The sequence below is a fragment of the Physcomitrium patens genome, chromosome 20, assembly GCF_059467195.1.
Source record: "Physcomitrium patens ecotype Gransden chromosome 20, ASM5946719v1, whole genome shotgun sequence".
Lineage (NCBI taxonomy): Eukaryota > Viridiplantae > Streptophyta > Bryopsida > Funariales > Funariaceae > Physcomitrium > Physcomitrium patens.
The window spans coordinates 8212838-8239228 of record NC_143429.1 but is presented as its reverse complement, the minus strand read 5'-3'; the positions used below and the strand labels follow the sequence as shown (position 1 = coordinate 8239228).

Below are 26391 nucleotides of genomic sequence, written 5' to 3'. Positions count from 1 at the left end.
CTACTACAGTCAATTATCAATTGTTGTCTATTGTAAAATGATTTAGAACGCGAAACCAGTTTTTATTTAAGTTTCTGTATTACAAAGACAAGATTGGTGTTCTAGATTTTATTTATCCCTAACAGTACTCTATTTCTAAAATAAACTAACAATTATCCACTTTTATATCTAGATACCTATATATATATACGCATACATACATACGAACTTGAAATTCTAATGAAATATTAGCATAAAATGAAACTGAAGTGATTGTATTTACTACTTGAGTAACCTATATTTGATTGTGTAGAATATTGTTTGAGATTACAAAATAAGGGGTGCTTTGGAGGACGAAATTATTTATTCAATTATGATAAGCTAAAACTGAAAAATGATAATTTATTTAAATGGTACAAAAATTAAAATTCTAAAAATGGTAATATTTGATCATTTTAGTTGACTTTAATGAATAAATTGCATTTTATGGATATTTATATATACCAAATCCTGGTTTTTAAATATTGAAATTATCATAGATTCAAATCTAGATATAGCATGATTTAAATGTATTTGAAAAATAACCCATATGATATTAATGGATGAATACATGTATTTGTCTTTGTATATATATATACTTAAAATAGACCGGAAATTTACACTCTAAGAAATGGTAATATGAAAATTATTATAAATAACAAAAAAAAAGAAGGAAAAAGAAGCTCAAAAATCAAGTTAATTGGCAATATTACTTAATCTTAATTGAAATTTAATAAAATACATTAATTGTGAATTATAAGATCTGGACCAACTTAATTTTGTAAAACATTACAGAATTGCAGGTGAACAGAATTCTCTTATTCTAAAATAACAAATACTAAATGATTAAAGATCTATGCTATATATATATATATATATATATATATTATTAAAGGGTATTTCAACTATCATTAATATTAAAATCTGAATAGAATTTTGACATTTTTAATTATTTTCAATTCTTAGGAGAAAAAATATACCCATCTATTTTTATGTATCAAATTTGGGCTATATATTTTTTCAGTTATCAGTATTTTATGTGTATATAGTAGAAATAAAGAACAAGAACATTTAACCTGATCTAAATGTATTCAAATTGTCTTTTCGAATTATTATTTTTTTGTTATTTGAGAACAATTGAAATAAAACATGATATCATAAATGCCAAATTTATATTCAATTAAGAGTAGTATATACCTATGTATTCATGCATACACATGTATAGACCTCAACATAATTGTTTATTTATTTTGTATTTTGATATACATATATATGTGGTGTTTTTTGAATTATAATAAAATTCTGTATATATCACTTCAACTTGGAAATAATCTACAATTTATAAATTACCTATAACCGCAAATGACATATTACTAATCACATATTACTAAGTTTTAACAATAGAAAATATAATACATATCATGAATACCTAATCAAAACTTTCATATTGTATTAAAAACCATAAATTGTCATTGTGTTTATAATGAGATGTATAAAAATATTAAAAAAATTAAAAAGACAAATTTAGAAAAACTGCTACCATAGCACATTAGAACCACATTCCATTAAAAAAGAAAATTAAGTCATTCATTCCAGAATGCCCGAAAGTAATTTCAAGTAACTAAACCATCAAAATAATTTTACCATTCTTAGTCTATGCATCCTTTTATTCATTCTTTTATGGCTATTTTAATCTTAAGAAGAGGAAAGCTGTGTAGGCTAAAACCAAAGCAGGTTCATTAGAATAGCAGTAAATAAGAGTGGTAGAGAAAGTCTACTGATGGAAATTGAGAACATATTTGCTGGGTTTCAGAAAGTGCACAAACTTAATCAGCATCTTCATAGCATAATTAGTGTGGCCAAAGAAATAGTATCGAGCGAGTGAGGTCCAAATGCAAAAAGGATCCAAACAATGCTATACTGAGACGAGCGACCCTTCCAAACCCTAATTGTCTGATTCCAGTTCAGAGCTCCTTCCCGTAGCTCTGTGATCCATCCTCTTCCAATGCTCGCAGCTGCTTGTTACTGATCGCGATGGCGCCCCGACTCGGTGACGAGTCTAGTCTTCCTTGAGATTATTTCTTTCCTTTTTTATTTTTTGATAGCTGTGTTATCTTATTTGGTTCGATTTTGAAAATTATACCGGAACCTCTTCTTTCGGGAGATTGTCGATTTTGTCTGTGTCTGAATGCAATGTTTAAGACACTCACGCGCAATTGATATGCGATTTTGCTTGGTGTAACTAAAAGTAGCTCTAGCTGAGCTTAGTTAGCTGCTAAACAAGTTTCGATTCTCCTTTGTGGTTGAGCTGGTGGTTGTGAGCTTCAGAGGATGGTTTAGATGATGAATTCAGATAAGGATTCAGAAAGATTTATGGTTCTGACGGTGTTGACGGACCTGAGAATGCAGGAGGCGATGTGCCGTTCAAATTGTCATTAGCAGGCTATGGAGGGAATCTCAGCGTGGTTAATTTGCCGCCTGTTTGTCGAGACTCGCCGTTTAGCAATCTCCCAGACCTCGTACTTGTAAGAAACGTTCCGAATCATTTCGCTAAAGCTTAAGCTGTGCAGTTTTTGCGCGATTGCTGTGTGGATCAGTTGTAATATGCTGGATTTTCTGGTGGTTGGTTGGTGCTTGAGAACACTTAATGGCGAGTATTGAACATACTTGATATAAATCTCTTTAATAGTGCATTTTGCAATTAGGTGGACGCTGCATTTCCTGTATGTCAAGGATCATCTTGCTGATGATAAGGTCATTGCGATAGAGTATGAATCGTGTCTACTACGATTGAGTTGTTTTGTTTCAGATGAGCGTCAATGCTTTTTGTAATCTGACGACCCTTCATAGATACTCCGTCGCCACCGATCTATTTTTAAAATTTAATTAACTAATATTTTTCACTGTAAGACTTGAATTTTTAGTTGTGAGTGGAGGTTTTCCACTCTTTGTCGGATGTATCGTAATGTGTTCGTTCTGTCTGCAGCCTCCCCCTTTCCCCCCCGAGACACGAGAAAGTGCGCTGAGGAAAATCGAAGAGCAATATCTCACTCCCTGCCTGGATGAGGCAGCTAGTGATGTTGCGCTCTGCGGAAAGCAATGGGATTTTGACTGGTTCGGTGAAGGTATGTTTATTAACCTTGGACAGAGATGGTGTGCGTTTTATTTTTATTATTATTTTTCTATGCTATGCTATTATCATGAAGTTGTTGCTCGACAATTTTCAATATAACACACTTGTATATATTCTTGTTTAGGTGTTCAAGAGCTGCAACCTTCATTGCCTTGTCTGACAATCGAGCCAGTCTGGGAACCACCCTACACACGTGGACAGGGCGATGTCAGAAATGGACATGGAGTCGAGGACTGGATACCAGATTTTGAGCAAGTTAGTATTTCTCATGCCTTTCAAAGTTGTACCAGTTGCTTTGGATGTGGGAGCTTCATGGAGTTCAATAGACATTCGTCGGAGTGAATTACTAGTTAATTTCATGTCTGTAGTTTATTGGGGGCACTTTCGACTGCAAGATTTGACTTGGAGTATTGTGATTTGGAGTACTGCATCCAGAGTCCCAGCATTTATTGTGTCTTTGTCGATTTTGGGGTCGGCATCAAACTTGAAAATCTTCGTTTTAAACATGTATTCATGTGTATATCTATCCCAACAATGATTTGAAGTTACTCTTTACGTAACATGATGTTATGCCAACCTTGTTATATGAGACTTTAGGATTGTCTGATTAACGAGGCACATAGATTTTGATTTTTCATGTGTTTATACGCTTGGTTTCTGATTCAGTCTTCTGATTCTTCTAGGTGCAAACTGAACATGCAAACCTCAACTCACGAAATTCTTCTTCAGTGCTACGAAAGCCAGGACATCCTGAGGACTTTGTGAGAGGGACCACGAGTAACCATCCCTTTCGACCAGGTGGTTTCGACCTTCCTCAAAGTTCAGGCAAGACTGTCCCTGCAGGGGCGTTGAATGGGGATTGGCTAAGAGAAGTACTTCATGGCGGCCCTTTACAAAAAGTCGCTCCTGGTTTCAAGCATGGCATAGATTTTGGATTGCCAGAGGTTAGCTTACTTTCCCTCTCAGTGCACCTTAGTTAACCTAGAACGAGGACTAACTTCCGTCAAAGATATTTGCAAAAGAACGTTGCGTTTTTATTGAGATTTCCTTGATCACACGTATGCTTGAAAATTGAGAACCGAAGACGAGTAGCTGCATGCTTGTTATTGTTTACAGCTAGACCAAAAAGTGACCATTTATGCACTTACCTTCAGTTTTTGAACACTGTGTTACTCTGCACTGACCTTTTAAGCTGTGGTGGTTGACGTGAACGCAAGATGTGCACATGTGCTAAAACTTTCTTCCTCTGAAAAATCATGCGCAAACAATTGATTTTTTCAACTTTGAACATGCGCAGCCATATATTGTTCGACAAGGCTGGGATGTAACAGCTGAAACTTCCAGATCTGCAGAAGTCCAAGAAAGCTCCGTTTTTAATCATGCAAGTGTTGCTGTGGTTCAATGATATTGTATTTCTGGTTCATTTCACATTTCATTTAGTATTCTAATTTGAACAGAAAAGAAAGCATTAGTTTTTGTGTGTTCATTTTGAATATAAACTTGAGTGCTATCCGATTTCATAGATCATAAGATTCCTACCAGTTAATAGACTAAAAATGTAAATCCTGCTTCTTCAGGATGGAGGAGTCTCACGCTTTGACGATCTATTCAAAAAGAATTGGGAGCAGAATGATGCTCCAGCTGAAAGCGACGAAGAAGGTGTGATTTGCTTATTCATTTGAATTTCATCGCAATACAGATTTTCAATCGTGCTAGTTTCATCTGAGAGTATGTGCTATTTATTTATTTGTTACAAAAGAATATCTGTTACAGGTTTCAATACAAAATAATAATGGTGATATATATAAACTTGTTTCTGTGGGGATCTATCATTCTTCCTGGAAATTAACCTTTGAGGTAACAGATTCGAGCTAATAGATGATAGCCTTTTCAATAACATTTTGCGTGTTGTGCCAGTGCAAGAACTCGACAAGGAAGCTAGTGCAGTATATCTGGATGCCCAAACTGAGAATGGGCACCAGGCTATGCGGTATGAAGAAGTGCTATTAGACGAAATTCTGGGAGATCCCAAAGTTGTAATTAAATCTGCAAAGGCCCACCTGAAAATGTCACCAAACAGAGAGGTATATAAATTTATTCATAAATTTGTTCTTTTTTCTGCTTTGGAATATGGAAACTTCAATTTCATTTGTCTTCTATTATATATATAACATTTGGTATTTGGATATGTACTTAGATGTATTTAGACATGTACCAGCCCTCTCTAAAGATTTTTCAGTTCAGTTAAGGTATGTTTTGATGCTAAGTTTTATAGTTTCTTATTTGATGGCTTCGACCTCTTTACTTGAGTTGCATGTTTTGTTAAACCCGTATACTTTCTATAATAACGTTTTAATAAGGTTTTCTTCTTCAATCACTGGCAGGTAGTGATGATCTCTTGTCCATTTGAATTGGACTTAGGAGGGTTATCATGCTCTCCTGATACAGGGTGTCGAAAATTGTGAATGTACAATCAAATTGCATTTGACATTTAGGGCATGCATCAGGGAATTGGAAATCGCATTACACAGATATCTAATTTTTTGTGTGCAGGTCTGGGCGGTGATGGAGCCTGTTCCGAATATTTCTCAGCGCTTTGAAGAACTGGTGCCAGACCTTGCCCTCTCTTTCCCCTTCAAGCTTGACACCTTCCAGAAAGAGGTATATTGATTCCATAATTTTCGTCTGCTGCCACTCGAACTTGGGTCTTGGAAAATTGTCTCGAGAATAATGCACGGTCTAATCAGTGTTATACTTTTCACTATCAGTTCGATTTATCATACAACGTTGTATAGGTGTGCTGTAGTGGAAGTAGTAATGTCAATTTGTTCTGATATTGAACAAATCTGTACTAACTCGTGTGCAGTAATTGGTTGATATTGATAAGTCGATCACAATGATTAACTCTTCAGCTAGATTGATTGATTGCACGAAAATGACCGAGATACCAACTCTTCGCTTTTTTCTTTATGTCTAGCCAGACACCCACATCCTTTTCCGCAGTTTTATCTGCTTAAAGGTGTTATTGTACAACTCTGCAGGCAATTTATCATCTGGAAAGAAACGAGTCAGTATTTGTAGCAGCACATACATCTGCTGGAAAAACCGTTGTTGCTGAATACGCTTTTGCGTTGGCTGCTAAAGTGAGTTGATTTTGTAGAGTGATACTCATTATTCAGTTTTTGCATATTTTGGTGTGAATGATGCACGTATGGATTGGTTGCTTCAATTCTATTAGGCATCTACGCTGGGTAAGTTTTCTGCAAAGAGATCTTGGTAGAAATGGTAATTATATAGAATCGGATGAGCTGACATGAATATCTTAGGTGAATTTATCTCTAATATATGCTTGACGTTGATGATGTGGCTCTGTTACGCGATCATAGCAATGTACACGAGCAGTCTATACCTCTCCCATAAAGACCATCAGCAATCAGAAGTTCCGAGATTTTGGTGGAAAGTTCGATGTGGGTCTGCTGACTGGAGATGTTAGCTTGCGGCCTGAGGCGTCTTGTCTCATTATGACTACAGAGATTTTGCGCTCCATGTTGTATAAGGGTGCAGATATTATTCGAGACATTGAGTGGGTACACTTCAATATACTTAAACTGGCAAATTCGCATGCCCTCTGTGAACAGGTTTTTGTATAATATCGTTGTCCGTTTGAATTGATTATTCTCCTGTGTCTTGTATCTGCTTTACGGATCATGGTTACTTGATAGTAGCCGATTATCGAGTCTCTATACCTTTAAGTCTCCAAAATCTATTTGTACTATCTCTGTGCATTGTTTCGAAAGTATTCATGAGCTAGAGAGTGTATCGTAAGTGATTCAACTGCTAACATCGTTGACCATATTCACTTTCTTGGATTTGAGTCAGTTGACTATTATCTGGATGCTGGATGAAATAAAACCATAGATCATGCTAGTATAAATCTCTTAACTCAGATCCTGTAATCACTGCAGGTGATTTTTGACGAGGTACATTACGTAAACGATGTGGAGAGAGGTGTGGTGTGGGAGGAGGTGATCATTATGCTGCCTCCTCACGTTAACTTGGTTCTGCTATCTGCTACTGTAAGTCTCTTAGTATCTCAGGACCATCCTTGGAACTTATCCCTTTGTCTCCAACCTTGAATCCTGCTGGTGAACATGTTTGCTTGAAAGCAACGATTAAGATCAAAAATTTGATTTTTTTTTTTTTTCTTTTCTTGTAGCTTTTTAGTTTTGAAGAGGATGATTCGTATATCAGATTTTTAGGAGTAGTATCTCTTGCTTGATATTTGTCAAGAAAGAGAGTTTTTAGAGCTCATTCTTCTACTGCGACGTAATGCCAAAGAAGTGCGACTAATGGCATTCTTAAATTTTTAATGCCAGGTACCAAACACGTTTGAGTTTGCAGATTGGATAGGCAGGACAAAAAGGAAACTAATCTACGTAACAGGGTAAGGGTCTTTCGCTATTTGTGTAGTGCTTGCCATTGTTCAGTACGTGGACAGTGACACATGTTATTGCAATGTTGAAGTATTACTACACAGGGTAACATTGGTGATGGTTTAGAGGAATGATAATAATTATCTATTCGAGAGGTGTCTCATGGCAATATCTATTTTTTTTCTGCTGCAGAACTATGCAGAGACCGGTTCCATTGGAGCACTGCATATATTATGGAGGGGAGTTGTATAAAATCTGTGAGCAATCAACGTTCTTACCTGAAGGTATTAAAGAGGCTCAGAAAGCTCATCTTGCTAAAACAACTAAGCAGGCATCTGCAGGCTCTAGTGTTGGAAGTGCTAGTCAAGGTCGTGGAGGGGGCACTCATGGACGTGGGGGAGGTCCTGCTGGTCGTGGTGGCAGTATGCCAGGAAGGGGAGGTGACAATCAAGGAAAGGTTGGGGGTCGCAAGGGACCTACTTCAAAACAAGTTGCCCAGGGAGCAATTCAAGCTGCTATGCGTGGGGGTGGCACTGGTTGGAGGTCAGAAACCTCACAGTGGTACACACTCATCAACAATCTCAATTCGAAGGGGCTTCTCCCTGTATGTTGATTCCTCACCTCTTATCCAACATCTGATCTTCACTTTTCACTACACGCGGACTGTCTAGCTTTACCTTAGCTCTTTTGTCATCGTATAAGTCTCGTTTGTCATAACCTAACGATGTTTCTTCATACGTGTGTGTATTTTGGCAGGTTGTGGTGTTCTGCTTTTCTAAAAACAGGTGTGATCAGTCAGCTGATAGTTTAAGTTCAATTGATCTTACTATTCAGAGTGAGAAGAGTGAGATATACATGTTCTGCCAGAAAGCATTTTCTCGATTGAAAGGGTCCGATCGGCGACTACCTCAAGTAAGGATATAAACAATTCATTCTATATTCACATGTTTCTTTGCAACAATATCTTTACTGTCGACCATCAATGTGTCAAGATGAGAATCGTCAAGCGGAAACTCATTATACCTTTTCATGCTATTCAATTAAGTTTCTTTCATCTTCCATTGGCATTGTTTGTGGAATGGGCTAATTTCCTGGTATATAGGTTGTGCGTGTGCAAGAGCTGCTAAAGCGGGGTATTGGTGTTCATCATGCTGGTCTATTACCCATAGTGAAAGAAGTTGTAGAAATGCTCTTCTGTCGTGGTGTCATCAAGGTTCTCTCTCAAAACTTGATCACTTTTCGATTAAGTGTAAAGCTCTTTTGATTAGACACTGCAACGAAGGGTACTGGTAGTTTCTCTCATGTCGTCCTTGACCTCAATGCAGGTCTTGTTCTCTACAGAAACGTTTGCTATGGGTGTGAACGCTCCAGCTCGAACGGTACGCAAAACTATATAATTGCATCTCGTGTTATTTTGTAGGATCAAAATTAAAATTTCCATCTTCATATCCGTGCTTGACTAACCTGCAGTGATGGTCTAGTATTCTTGAATTGCCTTCACATGTTAAGTTGGCCGTTGTGCGTAAAATGAAATGGTTTTTAGCCCCTAGCAGGTGAGTTCGAGGGTAGTGTACTTGGTGTTTTTTTCTTCTTCTGAAGCGCTCCACCTTGAGCCCATAATTAGTTCATGATTATTTGCAGGTTGCTTTTCATAGTCTCCGAAAACATGATGGCAAGACATTCCGGCAAATCCTATCTGGCGAGTATACACAGATGGCTGGGCGGGCTGGTCGGCGTGGTCTAGACAAGGTTCGGTTTTGCAATTGAGTTTGATCTCTTCTGACTATTTTCATTTGCTAGTATGCTTAACGTTCTACTGAGATCATACGCGTTCTTGCCTACCAACTTGTCCCTCTAATGTCATTCTGCGCTTCTTCGCTTTGTTTACTAATCTTGACGTTACTCTTGTTGGTAGAATTCTTTAGCCTTACCATTACTAGTATACTTTTAATGTAGATTGCCACATTCTACACGCCAGTTTCATCTCAAGGGCATTTTAAACTCAGTGTTTCTTTCAGTTCTGACTCACTGGTTACCTGTTCGGATACTTAGGTGGGCACCGTTGTAATAATGTGCTGGGATGATATCCCGGAAGAAGGGGATTTAAAGCGTCTATTGACCGGAAGGCCAACTAAATTGGAATCCCAGTTTCGTCTTACATATAGCATGATACTTAACTTACTTCGTGTTGAAGATCTTAAGGTGAGTCTTCTTGTAGATTTCTGGCCTGATTCAGAGCCTGCAATTCGTTGGGGCTTATTTGATTTGGATTAAATCTGTGCTACAGCTACTTAGATTTCTTTACAACTTCCTCAACATTGACTTGCGTTTGTGGGGCAGAGAACATCGCAACCCACTCCTTGAACTGAATGTTTATAGGCATAGTTGAAGACAATCATCTGCTGTTTTCAATAAATATTGGTTCAGACCTTAGCAACAGTCACAGTATCCCGATTTAATAGAACGCGCGAAGCCTTTCCAAACATAGCCACTTGTTACCAGTAAATGGCCGTGCATAGACTTCTTTTGATTAGGTTGGCTGTTTCTGTTGCTTGTTAACATGGCTTCCATAACCTTTCTCTTTTAGGTGGAGGATATGCTGAAGCGGAGCTTTGCTGAATTTCATGCTCAACGTTCTCTTCCTGAGCAGCAACAACAGTTACTAGAACGAGAGGGCGCACTCTCAAAGATGAACGTCCAAATCAAGTGAGCATCACTTTTCAACCTTATTACACGCGCTTGTAGTAAAACCTGGTAGTAGTTGTATTTAAGAAAAATCTTGAAACTGAAATTTGAGTAATTAGTTGCTTACAGAATCATCCTATCAATGCAGTTGTATACTTGGAGAACCTTCCATAGAAGACTACTTCAGTGTTTATTTGGAGTACGATAAGTTAGGAGACAAGATTCAAGAGGCTGTCATGCAGTCTAGAGGAGGGCAACAAGCACTTGTTGCCGGACGAGTGGTCCTTGTTCGCAACTCTATTGTAAGTATGATGCACTGTATGGTTGATTGTTGATGTTTTCTTGTATTATTTGATCTCTTACCCACTCTCCACAACCCTCCCCATACCCACTCGAAAACGCCACCTATTAAATGCTGCATTTTTAGATAAAATGTTTTTGTCTTGGTTTCAGGTACCCGTTCCCACTTTGGGAGTGATTGTGAGAGCTGCTACAGGGAACACAAAATTACCAATTGTCTTGGCAATTCATAGGGCTCCGCTCCCTGCAACGAGAGGAAACCCTGGTCTAGCAGCTGTCACAAAAGCCACCAATGAGCTTGCAAAAGCAGGATACTTTATCAGTAAAAAAGGGGGAGATAATGGTGATGATTTCTTTATGGGCATTGGTTCTCGTAAAGGGACTGGTGTCATGAAAATCTCTCTGCCTCATTATGGAACAGCTGCGGGATTTGGTTATGTGGTCATGGAAGTCGATAATCAAGGATTTCTTAGCTTATGTAAAGCAAAGATACGTGTTGATTCTGCTCGGTTATTGGAGGACAATTCTCCTGCTGCATACACGTCAACTATGAAGGAGCTTCTTCAACTCGAGAAAGAATATCCTGGTCAAGATCCTCCTGCATTGGACCTTTTGAAAGGTAAAAGTCGAGAAATCCTTTTCATTAGGTCTAGGTAGTTTTTGGCTTATTTATCATCTGGCAGCGAAGAAAGTAGTTCAAAAGAAGTTTGCTTTCATGATGATATGTCCGTGTCAGATGTCATGAATTGTGTATTGACAACACGGAAGCTTTTGTTTTGAATGCTGCAGATTTGAAGTTCACCGACTTTGGAGTGGTGGAAGCCTACCGTAAACAGCAGGCTTTGCTTGAGATCATGGCACAAAACAAGTGTCATAAATGTCCTAAGCTTCAAGAACACTATACTCTTGTGAAAAACCAGCACATATTGAAAGAGCGAGTCAGCCAGTTGAAGTACGAGCTTTCCGATGCAGCACTCCAGCAAATGCCTGATTTTGGTAAAAGGGTAAGGTGGACTCTCGAAGAAAGCCAAGTTTTGATCTGGCTCATTGAACCAGTTACAATTTTTTTCGACTGTCTGGGTGATTAATTAATGAAATAAACAAGTATAGTCATGGATTGGGCTATTTTTGTTTGCATCTGAAAGCATTGACGCCTACTTCACTGTTAGTGATGTAAAGGATGTCTTTCGATCTTTTATCTTCACTAAACACATTGTGTCGACTACCAAACGTGGGGGTTCAAAACCAAACCGCATTTTGCGAAAGGAGCATACAGTAAAGCATCTTTTTAATTTTGGGCCCTACTGTAGTGGTCCCAAACTTCTGGGAGGTGCCATTTGCAGACAACATAGATTGTTAATATGTTCGCGTCCTTACACATATGTGAGTGGCTTGCAGATAGAGGTGTTGCAAGCGGTGGAGTGCATAGATGCTGAACTCGTTGTGCAGCTCAAGGGACGGGTGGCTTGTGAACTCAACAGCTGTGACGAGCTGATTGCTACAGAATGTCTTTTCGACAATCAATTGGGTGATTTGACCCCTGCGGAAGCTGTTGCACTTCTCTCCTCTTTGGTATTTCAGCAAAAGGATGCTAGTGAGCCTGTCTTGACAGAACGCTTGGAACAAGCTAGGGACAGGTTCTACTCTCTAATTTATAATCTCTAATTGCCTGTGTTGAGGCTTGTTCGTTCTTAGTGCATTCGCTCATGTGACTTCTGGATATGGAGGTGGTTCAGATCAATCGGTTTAGTATCAATACGGTGTTGTCCATGTTGGCGTGGAGAAATATCGATAGAGTATCTCGTAATTGTTGATCAGGGTCTACTTACTCCTAATTACCATTGTTTGATAAGCAGGCTTTACCACACAGCTATTAGGCTTGGAAACGTTCAGAAGAGCTTCGATTTATCACTTGACCCGGAAGACTATGCACGTGCTAATTTAAAATTCGGACTCATGGAAGTTGTCTATGAATGGGCCAAGGTACTCTTCTCTGTAGTTTTATGACATGATTCCATATGTCTTTTTCTAGATATATGTATTTTCGTTCCAAACGTCGTACAGTATTTTTCGCATGTTTGAGGTACTAACTAGTTTTTTGTAATACACGTCGTTGCACCATTGCTGGATGCCTTGCCTGACAACTGTAGTCAGCCATGTTGTAATGTTACTTAGTAGGAAAAACAGTAGATTATTTTCCGGAGGAGTTGATTTCATCGCTCATGTTCTTGTCTAATGTTGGGTGTATAATTGATGGTGAACAGGGGACCTCCTTTGCGGACATTTGTGAAATTACAAATGTACCAGAAGGATCTATTGTGCGAACAATTGTTAGGCTTGATGAGACATGTCGAGAGTTCAGAAATGCAGCTCGACTCATTGGAGATTCTACCCTCTTCGAGAAGATGGAGCAGGCGTCAAATGCTATTAAACGCGACATTGTATTTGCAGCGAGCCTGTACGTCACAGGTGTTCCTGTTATATAATATTTTCAGAATTCATCACTTTTCACACCACTCATGTTTATCTTACGTGTTCCAATTCATGAGGGATATGAAATGCATTGATTTCTTGGAAATATTCATACAAATCGGTATAACATTAAGTGTACCGATATCTTGGAAATTTTACTCGCAACATGACTGGAACCTCTCATCATAATTTTAGTGGCGTGAAAAGGGCTGAAGGTGAAACTAGTCTAGATAACAAGCTTGGACAGGCCTGTACAGGCCCGAACCTGTTCATATTATACATGTTACCAAACCTGTTCATATACGTGTTACCAAACATGTTCAGAACGAGATTCAGTCTAGAATTTTTATTGATTACTATCTAGTGACCATGATTGGTAGTTGCTTCATCATACATTGGAGACCCGGTGCCATCGGAAATGGGCTCTTCAACCAGCCATAGGTACTCAGCGTGTTCCCCATGGGGATTAGAAATCCTGTCATCTATCATTCGCATTGATAGCCACGCCTCCAAGCGTCGAACCTATCAATTCCTTCACCATAAGTACCGCATGAATGATTCAAGTACCACATGAATTTTAATCCCGAGGAACCTTATTAACATTAACTTACTTCTGTAGCAAGCCTAACTTCACAGGTACGAGAAGCACAGGATTGAGATGAAAGAGATAAATGAGTGGGAATTCACCTCCGATAAGTGAACTACAACCATTTCTTGCCGCTCGTCGACAACCCAAGAAGGCTCCGGCGGCTCAACCTGTGCAGCGCCCCACCACACAAGGCAGATCAAATTACAACAGTCTTCTGCCATGAGTCCCCAAATTACTAACCTCTGTCAGTTCAATTGTTAATTGCCTGGACAGTTGTGTTTGCTTTGAAAGTGAAGCGGTGAGGAAGGACCATGACTAGTGGTTCGATATGGCACAAGGTGGCAGACGAAGAGTCATCAGCAACAATTTCGCTAACAGCTCCAAGGCCGTGGCTTCTGGCACCATAGAGACCGCTGGATCTGACATACTCGGGCAGAGGATACTCAACAACGTCGCCTTCCATAACCTCCCCGCCTGCTGCTACTGCACAGCATTTCCCTCTAAGTAGACAATGGACAATTCTCTTTCAGTGTAGAAATCGAACGCCATCACAGCACAAGAGTTTGTTAACCCTGTCGACCTTGGCACTAGAGCTCCTCGAAAATGAACCCTTTCTGACTATCTGCTGCGTTCTGAAGTGTTTAATCGAAAGCAAACAAGAATTGAGCGTGGACGCAATCAAACTCCCGAGGAATTACTGCTGTTTCCACTCTTGGCACAATATTAACAATTTTGGGGGTACATTCCGAACAAGCATGTAAAGAAACTCTCACCTTCTCGTCGGCTTCGCTGCTTGATTCAAGGAAATGGATTTAAATTCTCTCCTCCAAGACCAATCAATGTTGCAATGGGAATCCCTGTCAGAAACCCTAAAGTCTCTGGTTGTGCGAATTTGAAGAATCTTAGGGTGAGAATTCGGAAGCTGAGCAGCAGAGCAAGAAATCCTTTTCGTCATCAATGCGTGAGAATGCATGGATACATCAGGAACCAGCTTGCTTGCAACTCCTTGAGCTGCCATAGCCATAGCCGAGTGCATGAACTAGGTAGCAGAATTCACTTAGTTTTGGATATGTCACACTTTATTTGTTTTGTTTTGTTTTATTTTATTTTTGGTTTTACAGTTTTGTTCTATGGTAACAGAAAAACTATAAGTTTATTAATATTTTTTTATGAACTAATATAAATCTATTAATTTTTAGTGTAACCCCTTTTTCAAACCTTGTTTCAATTTCTTTTATTGAGAAGAACAAACTTTGCAATTTGTTGGCATTAACTTGGCTGAAATTCTTAAAGTGAAGCATTTTTAGATAATTATTAAAATTAATTATTTTATTTTTAATATTGACTGAATTTATCTTTATTCATGCACAATGTATTGATTGAATACAAAAGATTATAAATTGGATATTTATGAGATTTAAAATAGATGTGTGGTAATATCATATTTTAAAATAAAATAAACAAAAAACAATTCTTTTTAAAACTATAATATTAATCTATTTCATGGAAAACAAATTTGACCAAAGTAAAATTTTTAGAGTGTTCATCAAAAAATTAATGATTTTAGTAGAAATTAATTGCAATTATAAATTTCATCAAATGTTAAAATTCATTTTAGGGCATAGAAAGTAAAATCTTATTATAAAAATAAAAAATTTGGTTACAAGAAGAAGATTAAAGCCTTTACCTATAGCCAAAAATAATTAATCAATGATAATTTCTTGAAGACATAAAAAAATTTAATTCTTTGTTTAAGTACTTACTAGCACATCATTTTTTAAATTTAATTTTATTCAAGCTTTCTTTAAAAGAATTTTAACAAGTTATTGCAAATAAAAGAAGATAGGTTTAAAAAAGAACACTTTTTATTGATTTATGTGCAATATTCAATGCTTTAAGAGCCATGTACCTTGTAGTCATAAATATAATCATTCTATTTTCAGCTATGGAATCTCTTTCCACATCAATCCTGGATATTCTAAAGTCAATCAATTTAACAAAAGTATATTGAAAAAACTATTTTTGTATTTTCTATCTTTAAAACCAATAAGCACATTTTCTAACTTAAGATAATCATGGCAAACATAATAGATGTATTGTTTGTGGAGTTTTTTTAGATAGAACCATATAAGCATATCTCTTCATATATTGTACAAGTTATATAAATTCTAAAACAACTTTCTAGAATTTTTTTATTCTTTATTAAAAAATAATAATTACTTGGCACTAATTAAGTTCTCAATAGTTTTATACCTATAAATTTGTATTGTTCACTACAAGATATATCTCATCAAATACAATCATCATATATTTTTCAATATATTTTTCAATACCATTATTATAAGTCATCAACTAGTAAAATATTTTTGAAACATAATCTAGTTTTTTGCACTATCTTGTATGTTGATTTCTATTTAATAAATTTTTGTTTTGTTTGGTTTAGTTTGGTTTAGTTTGGTTTGGTTTTTTTTTTTTTTTTTTTTTTTTTTCCTATAAAATCAGCATTTTTTTCTAGAAGCTTCCAAGAATCCTTTACAGTCTTCTAAAAGCTATTGTAGTCATCTATGACTATCTAAGACATTCCTTAGTTTTTTAGAAATTTTTATACAAGAAGCTATTTAAACTTATTGGATATTCCTCAAGTCATTTAACTTCTTCCAAAAGCTTTTATAGGGCCTAGTTGTCTTGATATAAATAAGATGACAAGACAAAGAATACCTCAATTTTGCCAACATAAGTTTTTAAACAAACAAAATGTTGTCTTGTTCTGTCTTGATTCTACTATAATATCTTTTTTCTTTTTGTATGATTCCTAGTCTCTATATCCTTGACAAATATTTTCACATACACCTCTCTCTCTCTCTATATAAAAGTGAACTTGTCTATTGTTTTTATGCTCACAACAAACCACTAGTGGACTTGTTTTATTGTCCATGTATTGGACATTTTCTTGTAGAACATGTACAAGAATGTCCTTCCACATCCATTTCAAATCTTCTCAAATTTCAAAGCATAACAATACATAACTTTCTCTTCTTCTTTGAAAATTTAGATTAATGGGTTAGAACATAAGTCCCTTACATTTTATTAATGTTCTAGCACTGCATGATATCCTACACTTCATAAGAAATGATCTGTTTTGGATTTCCATATTTACAACCCAAATTTCATTTTCTTTTTATTTGATCTTAGAGGCCATTTGTGTACAATTTTTTTATTTATTTATTCATTTATGTAATTTAAAAGTGTATCTTTGTAACCAATGTATTTATGATATCCATACCTTGATTTTTTTTGAAAGAGAAGTTTAGGACGTATTTCAAATTATAAATTCAAGCCTTTAAAACTCACGAACATGCAGATTATCTCGAAAATCAGAACCGCTGAAGCCAGCTGAGGACTATCCTGAGGTGAGTTGTCCAATCCACGTTAAGCTTATACATGTAATTTTTGTGAGGACTACAATCTCCAGTGTGAAGATTAGGGCTACAGTGCTGAAGCATTCTAATATACAACATGCATGAATGCAATCACAGATGACATACAAGCTTCACTTCCATTTCAAAGGCCAACAAATGACAATATAAATGATAAGATCATGTCCTGTTTCTTTTGTGACTCCACTCTCTAGAACAATGAAGCAAGCACACAGATTTCTCCAAATCATACATTGAAACTAAATGAAGTTGAAGTAGCCATCAAGATGTACTGTTTCAATGGCTCAAAAAGTTCCATTAGAATGAAGGGGTCCAAGTATGATGCAGGAATCATTTCTCGCCACAAGCGGCATGGAAACCCATATAGTCTCCAGCTCTGTATTGGTGCCAGACATTGAAGCCTCCGAAGGTGGCCATCAGCAATGCGCTGACACCCATTACGCTACTCACTAAAAACACTATCACTGATGGACGTCCGTGCTTTACAATGGCCGCTTGTAACAAACCAATTCCCACACAAGACCAGAATAAGCACACAGCTCCGAACAGTAGTGCGAAATCCATCGGGATGCGGCCCAGCAGCCAAAACTGGAGAACTGACATGGATGTTGCAAAGAAGATCATGAAGGAGCTGGTTCCCGCTGTCGCCTGTATGTGCAGAAGTTCAAGCCAGTATTTAGGACGTATTTCAAATTATAAATTCAAGCCTTTAAAACTCACGAACATGCAGATTATCTCGAAAACCAGAACCGCTGAAGCCAGCTGAGGACTATCCTGAGATGAGTTGTCCAATCCAGAAGTTCAAGCCAGTATTGAGTGGAACAATCAGTTAGGTGGATCAGATTCTAACTTGCACACAAGAAATCCTCACGTGAGCTTTGAACTAGCTTTCGCTTGAAATCGCTGAAAATCGCTGAAAATCACAAAGAGCAGAAAGAAACTGAAAATCGAGTCGATGCTCGATAAGGGAAAAGAGAGAGGGACACATAAGTGGGTTCATACCTGTGGGTGCATTCCGACCTCCGTGAGCATGGGATTAATGATCATGCCGCCCCCAATTCCTAGCATTCCACCCAACATGCCCGCAAGCAATGCCATCAAGGGAAACACGGTGTACGCCCTTGAGGTAAGCATCACATCTACTTCCTGTCCAAGCATTTCGTAAATGTTAGGCACCATCGAGCATCTCCTCACTTGCTGTGCAATACATTCTGAACTTTCACACATTCCAACTCCTTGCCCCCAAAGGAGGTAGAATTCTAGGCGTTCCCCGAATTCTGGAAAGATTCTGAAGGAAAGATACCTCGTTAGACTCGGATGGTTTTGCGGCATGGGATTTCGAGGAATGCTGAAGCGCAATCCATGCCGTCAGACCTATTGCAAGCGGCAACTGTGATGCAGACAATAGCCAATACGCTAAACCGCAGGGTTTAACCTTCAGAATTCCCTGCGTCGACAACTCAAATATATCAAAGCCCATAGCCTCAAAAGATTTTTTTTTTGAAGTGCTAGAAATTAAAACAGCCTGCAAATTACAAAATTAGAGCAGTACAAGGCCTCGCCTACTACTGACAATGAAGAGGATAGTCAAAGGAAAACTTACTTCAGTACCCTCTCCTCCTCTTAGAATTTGCACCGCGAAAAATAGCAGCCACATCATGACGAGCTTGATAAGTTTCTGAGGTGGGCACTGTGCGAAGAGGCTGGGCTCGGATTGACCACCGAGGAGAGGCTCAGTCAGCCCACTTGTTCCTTGAATTCACGTTCAGAGCACTATCAGAAGCAAACACAATTAAGCACTAAAACCAAAGCCCTCCCAAAACCCACATGCGGATGCTGTCCGACATTGGTTCTATCTTGAATCCAACATGTGACGAAAAACAAACTCGAAGTACATATTTACTTTGGCCAGTTTCCACAGAATGAGCACTGACGATAGCTATCTTTTCTTTGGCTTTCGCAGCTGCCGCGCTCTCCTTCTTCCAACGAGTGAAGCCGTTTTGAATGCTTCGATTGGTCATGTAGAACAAGATAACAGTCAACACGGAGATGAGCAACCATCCAGGGAACGTGATGTTGCAAAAAACACCGATGCTGATGCCCAATAACATGTTGGGGTTGAGCAACAACGCCACATCGTAATCAATGAGAGGCTTCCCAGGAGAAAGTGGGTGCGTCCGTCGAATGTTCCATGCCAGCACTGCAATCGAGCCAGCCAGAATCATGATATTCGACAAGGCCGCTGAGGTCTTAGCATCGAAGAGAAGCAAAAGGTTAAAGATGGGAATAAACAATCCTCCCCCTCCGACTCCGCCCGCCGCGCAGATACAAGCTCCCAAAGATCCCAGAATTACTGCAGCCACCACCCGCGCATTCATCTCCAGCTTCGGCCAGTCCGCACCTCCGTCTGGCGGCGCGACACTTCGCATCCATGCTGTGGAATATTGCTCAAACAGGTCGAGACGCAACCCATCCCACCAATTCCACCCCACATTCTCCGACGAGACTCTCGAAGAATCATCACGACCACCGTCGGCAAGCACCGTCACAGCAGTCACGACCACGAGACACACAAACATCCAAGGAAGGCAGCCATTTCTGCTGCCAAACAGCTGCATCATGAAGTCACTGTCTTTCACCGGACGGCGTCAAGGCCAGTTGGGGGATAGCTACGTTCCAATCGGCAGCAACAAAAAGGACGATCTGACGCGTGGTCCTGAGCGCTGCTGTTGGCAGATCAACTATTGTAATGGCGATGCCCTCCGTCAAAGACTCGCACGCTAGATCCTGCATTGGTTGCCGAGGAATCCACAAGAATCCACAAGAATCCAGTTTAAATACGACAAATTGGCATCGTGCGAGAATAGAAACTAGTGGTACATACAGTGCATGTAGACCACTCTTTCTTAGCCCGACTCGTTTCGGAGCCAATGCGGCAGCTCCTTTCCTTCTTAATTAATTAAGCCCCATTCATGGAAGGGGCGCTGCTCTTCTATTTTCTGCTTTTCTGTTGTTAGTTACCCACCACAATATCATGAACAATCACAAATTTTTGTGGGATGTTAGAACTTTGGTATATGGTTTCATCTATTTTGTCTTTGAGCAACTTGAAATCATTTATGATCTATTCAACTATCCAGAAAGGATTTTTTTATTATCCTATTTTTTTCTTTATTTAATTTCCACAACATACACTTATACAACATACACTTATACTACATACACTTATAATAATGAAGTAAGACAAGAAATTTCCAATATAAATTTCAAGTAGGTTGATTAGTCTATTCTTCACTATTATTATTATTTTAATTATTTAAAGATATACACCTCAAAGAAGTAATGACCTTGTTTTGAATTTTTTGAATCTAAGAAAGATCTTTTCAACAAATATAGATTTTTTCTAAAAAATAAATTTCTAAGGTTATTGATATCTTGGACTTCTAGCTAATTTATAGAGAATCAATATTTTCCAATCTTATAAGAATTTTATTTGAATATACTTCTAAAATCCATATAAGATTATTTTTAAAAGTCCTTGTATATAAAATTGACACAAAGATGATGTATTCTTATTAGTTTTTTTTGTGGTATATAAAATAAATCATCATTTCTATTTTAAAATCAAATCTTAATAAAAACATGTTCCAATGGCCTTGGCAATAATTCAAAATATGTACTGACATAAAGTACTTGAGGTTCTTATGATTTATATATATATGGTGATTGAATTGAAAGCGCCTTCTAAGTAATGATATCAATCTTAAAATGAATCCATGATTATAAGAAGCTCTTTATTGTAGATCTCATAGTTAATCTTCATTGCTAAATTTTTTATTGAATAGAAAGCTATTAGGAGAGCTTATTATTTATTCCTATTTGTAACAATATAGTTGAAACTGGATCAATCTATCTTAAGAGTCTAAGATTCTTCTAATCCACACCTATATAAGACCTCATCACAAAATAAGACAAAAGACAAAAATGAGCAAATAAAAATGGAACAAATCATAAAGGAATAAAAAGATGCAAAACCAAATTTTACTAAGAAAAAATGTCTGAAGCCATACATAACTTGATGCCTAGAAAGCCTTGGCCAATCCTATTTATATTTTGTTTTACCACCCTAGACTTTTTAGAATGTTCCTAAATGATGGACCTCACTTAAATAACCACCTTAAATTCCTTCTAGAAGGTTCTATGGTAGATCTCACATGGTCTATTAACCTAGCCATAACTTCTGAAGCATGGTTCCAACTATCTGTCTTTATATGTCAATAATACAAATATCTTATCTATACCATGTTATAATTAATCTCCTTCTACAAATGCAAAACATCCTTGTTTTGCTTTGGATAGTAATTCCAAATTATCTCTTAGTAATGGATGAGGTTCTATGCAGGTTTCTACATTATATTGTAGATGGGATAACCTTTCCAAAGAACTTTATACTGAACTTGTGGACATCTATTGCCACAACAAAGATAGCGATGCTCCAAAATGTTGCTTATTTCATATTCTTGTTGATCATCAATTACAACTAGTGGTGGTGGTAGTTGGTGTCGATCTGACAAGCACTTTGGCTCAATATGAAATTCCTTCAGTTGCAAAATATAAAAAACTAGATGGACTTATATATGTGGTAGAAGCTCAAAGCAATATACAAGATCAGAAATCAGTGTAGAAATGCAAAAAGGTCCAAGCCATTGAGGTGCTAGTTTATAAATTTGGCTTGATGTAACAAGTGGTAATTTGGCATTGGACGGTAATACCTAATCACTCTTTTAGAAGGTCTTGTATTGCCAATGGCTATCCACATACTGCTTCTATTGATTTTATGTAATAAAGAAGTGGTGTTGTGCCTCTCATAAGGCCGTTGTAAGCCGTTGTATAAATTCCTCTATTGTTAGATTATTGGTGTCAATAGGACGATAAAAAATTGTTGGCATAATTAGATATTGATCAATGTTAAGAAAAAATAGTGAATGATTGATACTTGTTTGAATACTATCACTATAAGCAAATTCCAAGGACGTCAAGTATTCATTTCAATCATTATGATGAACTACTACAAATGCCCATAGCATATCTTCTAAGGTTCGATTTGCATGCTCTATTTGTTTATCTATTTGAAGATAGAAGATTGTAGATATGGCAAGTTGTGCACCTAATAACTTAAACAAAGCATGCCAAAAGCTTTTCATGAATCATAGATCCTAGTCTGAAATAATGACATGATATAATCTATAGTAATAAAAGACAATATCAAAAAAGACTTGTATAAGTCTTGAGGCATCAATATCCAAGTGCACCATAGCCAAGTGAAGTTGGTTCAAAAGTTGATCTACAAAGACAGCAACCATGGTGTGATTATGAGGCATCTGCAACAAACACATAATGAGATCCATAGTCACATACTCCTAACGTACTGTAGGTAGTAGAATTAGTTGCAATAATCTAAGAGATGCTACATTGCGTGCTTTATTACATTGACATGACTTATAAAAGTGCACAAAAGCTCAAATATCACAATCCAAACCTATCCAAAATCATATCGTTGAGATCTGTTCTAGAGTCTTCTCTTATCCTAGATGTCCATATAGTGAAATGTCATGTCTTTCTTGAAGTATGCACGTCCAAAGTACAGCATTGTCAAGTATATAAATCTGCTTCTTGAAATAGATCAAACCATCATTAAGATTATAATTTTGATATTGTATATTGTCCACCTTCAACTGATTACTAATTATCTTAAAATAAGTATTTCAATATATAGCTTCTTTCTATTCTGCCTCTTTGGTTAGGTTTGAAATGATATTACTAATGGTAGCAACTTCTGCATTGTTTCTCAATTTGGCCTTCAAGTTTGGTCTCCACAATAAGCTATGTGAGACAATATGTTATCACCTTTGCTTCTACTGAAGTTAAATATCAAAAAGCTGCAATTGTTCTTCTTAATGATAATGTCATGATTTCATATTTTTTAGATGTAAATTGTGTAGCAAGGATCAATGGTCAGTCCAAACAACCACTGGCTTCTTCAATAGATACTATTACGACATCAAGTTGAAGGCCCCTACTAAAGTCTTGTAAAAGAACTACTTCAATAACAAAGTTAGAAGTATCAATGTTAAGTATACAAGGAAAGTTGGAATCATACAATTGCAATATTAAAATAGTAATGAGTGTTTTTTTCAACCTATCAAAGGTACTTTGCTATTCAAGTTTCTATTCAAATGAAGCATCCTTCTCCAATACGTTTGTCAATGAGGTAGTAATGTGAGCAAATCATCAAAAAAAAAATGGCAATAATATCCAATAAGGTATAAAAATGAGTGGAATTCAAAAGCATCCTTGGAAGTTGATCAATCCTTCACTACTTTCATCTTATCTTACTCCATATACATGCCTTTGAAAGACATTACATATTCCAAAAAAATAACTTTTTATTCCCAAAATTCACATTTTGATTACTTCCAATAGAAGCGACTATTTTGTAGCCAACATAACACTTCTTATTGGTGTTTTTTATGCTCTTCAAAGATTTTACTACATGTAAGAATATCATCAATGAAGACAATCACATACTTATCTAAAAGGTCTTGAAATATCTATTCATGTGACTCATGTAAGAGGTTGGAGCATTGATGAAGCCAAAATATAAATTAGGCCATTTAAAATATCCATAGCGTGTACAAAATTTAGTCTTTTTAATATCTTTTCTTACAATAAGTATTTGCCAATATCTATTTTGAAGATCCAATTTACTAAAGATAGTCATATTTTAAAGTTAATAAAGAATATTATCCATACATAAAAGTAGATATGTATTTTTAATAGTTTGCTTATTGAGGCCTCAATAGTCAATATAAAGCTGAAGTCCACCATCCTTTTTGGATGCAAAGAATACAAGTATTTTCTATGGTGATATGTTTTTTTAAATGAGGCCCTTCTCCAAAAGTTTGTCCAACATTTGGTATAGCTCTTCAAGTTCATTTGATGCTAGTCGATAAATTAGCTGACTTGTTAGTTTGACTCTAGACAATAGTTTTATTTAAAAGAGGGCACCTCAATCAAGAAGCACGCCACTAAGTAGGTTGGTTGGGAAAACATCTTGATATTTTTGTATGAGTTGCTCTACTTGTTCAATTCCTTTGGTCATCTTTTCTAATACTGATGTAAGATTTAAAACCACTATATATATATATATATATATATATATATATATATATCGATTGCTTATGCTATATTTTCTTCTTTATAAAGGTCATTCCTACAAGTAAATCTTTAATTGTAGATTACTTTTTTTCTTTAAATGATACAGAGGTGCAAAGAGTCACCTTGTATCCACTATCTTTAAAAGAGATTGTTTTTACTATTAAATCAATTTTCTTATTTTCTGCTTCTCATGATGGCATACTAAGGATAACATCATATCTTAGCTTTGTTATCATAAACATCTTTCTTAGGATGTAGATGTCAATTAATCTCAAGGTTTCTCTTGTACATGTTTCACTTAATACATTCTCTCAATTATTTATAGGATATATATTATCTTTGTTGATTACCTTAATTTTAATTTCAAGTCAATCAATAATTTCAATTGAGATGTAATTTTTTATAGAGCCACAATCCACAAGCATTCGATATAGTTGTTCTCTTAATAGTCTTGTTAGATGCACCAATCAATTTTTTTTGATAGTTATCCAAGGCTATGCTATTTGTCTCCAAGAAACAATAGCTATCTCCAAAACTAGCTTTTGGTGCCTTTACTATAGAGCCTCGTTTCCCTGTTCTATTTTATTATTAATTTGGTGAATCTCGAGATTGTGAATTGGCCTAATTTTGTTGGTGATTGAATTTTGATGTTTTGGACAACCTCCAATCTAATAGCCTAACTCGTGATAATAGAAACACAATCCTTTTTGCACCAATATTTGTTGTCTTTATGGTATCAATGATCTTTATAGGATATTAATCTCTATTGGTATTGGTTGTTATACCATAATATTAGATAGTGGTATAAGACTTTGTACTATAGGTTGTGCTCTATAATTTCTAAAATCTATAGCATCGATCTTCTCTGCAATTCTAATTGTCTCTTCAAATGTTTGTGAATTCCTTAGTTCCATCTCTTGCTAGATTTTAGGTTTTAAACCTCATAGAAATTGATCTATCATCTCTGCCTTTGAAACATTGCTAGTTTAGAGACATAGAAACTTGAATTGAAAGACATAATCTTGCACCAACTTAGCTTATATAAGATTTATCAACTGATCGCATGTTTTCTTCTCTACATTGATGGATCAAAATTGATTCTCAAACTCGGACTCAAATTCCTCCGAATCACAAAATCCACCTTGAGCTCTATAGCTTTGAAGTTAATGTCGCCACTAAATGGCTATCACATCTTTCAAATAGTTGATTACATACATAATTCCTTCAATGATATTTGCCTCCGATAGTTAGAGGTATTGTTGTATGTTGAAGAACCATTGACATACATCTTCTTGCCTTAAATTCCCAAAGTATGTATTAGGCTTACTCAATTTCAGCCTAGCAAATATCAACTGCCTTATCTTTGACACTTCTATTTGTCCTTTCAAAGTAGCTATTTGGCCTAAGAGATGCTATATTTGAGCCTTCATGTAAGATTACTCCCATATATCTTCCATGTTATAATTTTCTCATTGGACTCTACTATTGTAATGCATTCTCATCTTTTAATTGACTTTTTAGGAATAGCTTGTATTAACTTCAAGACAATATCTAATGTAACCTTAATAATTGACCTCGTACTAAATAATAGGTATTGACACACTACCAAAGAATAGTCTAATACTCACTTTGATACCAATGAAACATGATCAGTCTATCTTGAAAATCTAAGATTCTTTTAATCTATAGCCATATAAAACCTTATGACAAAGTAGGACAAAATGGACTAGAATAAAATTGAACAAAATTAAATAGAATAAGACATGAAAGACAAAAGTGAACAAACAAAAATAAAAAAAAATTAAATTAAATAGGAGGATGCAAAACCAAACTTTACTAAGAGAGAAGGTCCAAAGCCAAATCTAATCAGATGCCCAAAAGGCCTTGATCAATTCTATTTATACTTTATTCTATCATCCTAAACTTTCTAAAATGTTTCTATAAAATATGACTAGATTATCTCAAAAATCCAAGATCCTTCTAATCCACAGCAACATAAAGTCTCATTAGAAAATAAGACAAAATAAACCAAAATAAAATTAAATGGAACTAAATAGAATAAGATATGAAATATAAAATTGAACAAATAAAAATAAAATAGAACAA

General features: G+C 36.4%; 3 protein-coding genes across 4 annotated transcripts; 1 reads left to right on the top strand and 2 right to left on the bottom strand.

Annotated features, from left to right (window-relative positions):
* The first annotated feature begins 1929 nt into the window (after positions 1 to 1929).
* Positions 1930 to 13085, top strand: LOC112273341 (DExH-box ATP-dependent RNA helicase DExH11). 2 transcript variants are annotated; one of them, XR_016498957.1, is made up of 26 exons: positions 1930 to 2068; positions 2428 to 2543; positions 3005 to 3143; positions 3276 to 3406; positions 3835 to 4095; positions 4449 to 4532; positions 4729 to 4810; positions 5069 to 5235; positions 5705 to 5812; positions 6193 to 6294; positions 6538 to 6738; positions 7117 to 7227; positions 7528 to 7595; positions 7777 to 8188; positions 8341 to 8496; positions 8687 to 8797; positions 8910 to 8963; positions 9226 to 9333; positions 9637 to 9786; positions 10172 to 10290; positions 10418 to 10571; positions 10723 to 11188; positions 11359 to 11578; positions 11968 to 12206; positions 12426 to 12552; positions 12834 to 13085. XR_016498957.1 is itself a non-coding variant. In XM_024501995.3 (26 exons), exons 1-26 carry the CDS (start codon positions 2053 to 2055, stop codon positions 13053 to 13055), a joined length of 4119 nt encoding a protein of 1372 aa, XP_024357763.1. In that variant the 5' UTR covers positions 1930 to 2052; the 3' UTR covers positions 13056 to 13085. The 2 variants fall into 2 exon arrangements, 1 of the variants encoding a protein (XP_024357763.1); XM_024501995.3 differs by having other exon boundaries at positions 11359 to 11573.
* On the bottom strand, positions 13008 to 14758 carry LOC112273342 (uncharacterized). Its single transcript, XM_024501997.3, has 4 exons — positions 14404 to 14758; positions 13941 to 14130; positions 13729 to 13797; positions 13008 to 13563 (listed from the first exon to the last, which is right to left on the bottom strand). The coding sequence occupies exons 1-4, from the start codon at positions 14664 to 14666 to the stop codon at positions 13402 to 13404; spliced, it is 684 nt and encodes a 227-aa protein (XP_024357765.1). The 5' UTR covers positions 14667 to 14758; the 3' UTR covers positions 13008 to 13401.
* A 2553-nt stretch (positions 14759 to 17311) lies between these two features.
* LOC112272912 (sulfite exporter TauE/SafE family protein 2) lies at positions 17312 to 19773 on the bottom strand. Its single transcript, XM_024501065.3, has 5 exons — positions 18971 to 19773; positions 18671 to 18819; positions 18371 to 18514; positions 18070 to 18213; positions 17312 to 17715 (listed from the first exon to the last, which is right to left on the bottom strand). The coding sequence occupies exons 1-5, from the start codon at positions 19686 to 19688 to the stop codon at positions 17398 to 17400; spliced, it is 1473 nt and encodes a 490-aa protein (XP_024356833.1). The 5' UTR covers positions 19689 to 19773; the 3' UTR covers positions 17312 to 17397.
* Positions 19774 to 26391: the final 6618 nt, after the last annotated feature.

Bases quoted from the DNA above. Each gene is read 5' to 3' on its own strand.
- LOC112273341 (XM_024501995.3), top strand. The intron at 5,813-6,192 runs GTATATTGATTC...ACAACTCTGCAG, and splicing joins TTGACACCTTCCAGAAAGAG to GCAATTTATCATCTGGAAAG. The intron at 12,207-12,425 runs GTTCTACTCTCT...TTTGATAAGCAG, and splicing joins TTGGAACAAGCTAGGGACAG to GCTTTACCACACAGCTATTA.
- LOC112273342 (XM_024501997.3), bottom strand. From the start codon at position 14,666: ATGCACTCGGCTATGGCTATGGCAGCTCAAGGAGTTGCAAGCAAGCTG. The intron at 14,131-14,403 runs GTGAGAGTTTCT...TTGTCTACTTAG, and splicing joins GCAGCGAAGCCGACGAGAAG to AGGGAAATGCTGTGCAGTAG. The intron at 13,798-13,940 runs GTCCTTCCTCAC...GGCGCTGCACAG, and splicing joins ATATCGAACCACTAGTCATG to GTTGAGCCGCCGGAGCCTTC.
- LOC112272912 (XM_024501065.3), bottom strand. From the start codon at position 19,688: ATGATGCAGCTGTTTGGCAGCAGAAATGGCTGCCTTCCTTGGATGTTT. The intron at 18,515-18,670 runs GTAAGTTTTCCT...TTGTCGACGCAG, and splicing joins GAGGAGGAGAGGGTACTGAA to GGAATTCTGAAGGTTAAACC. The intron at 18,214-18,370 runs GTATCTTTCCTT...ATGCTTGGACAG, and splicing joins AACCATCCGAGTCTAACGAG to GAAGTAGATGTGATGCTTAC.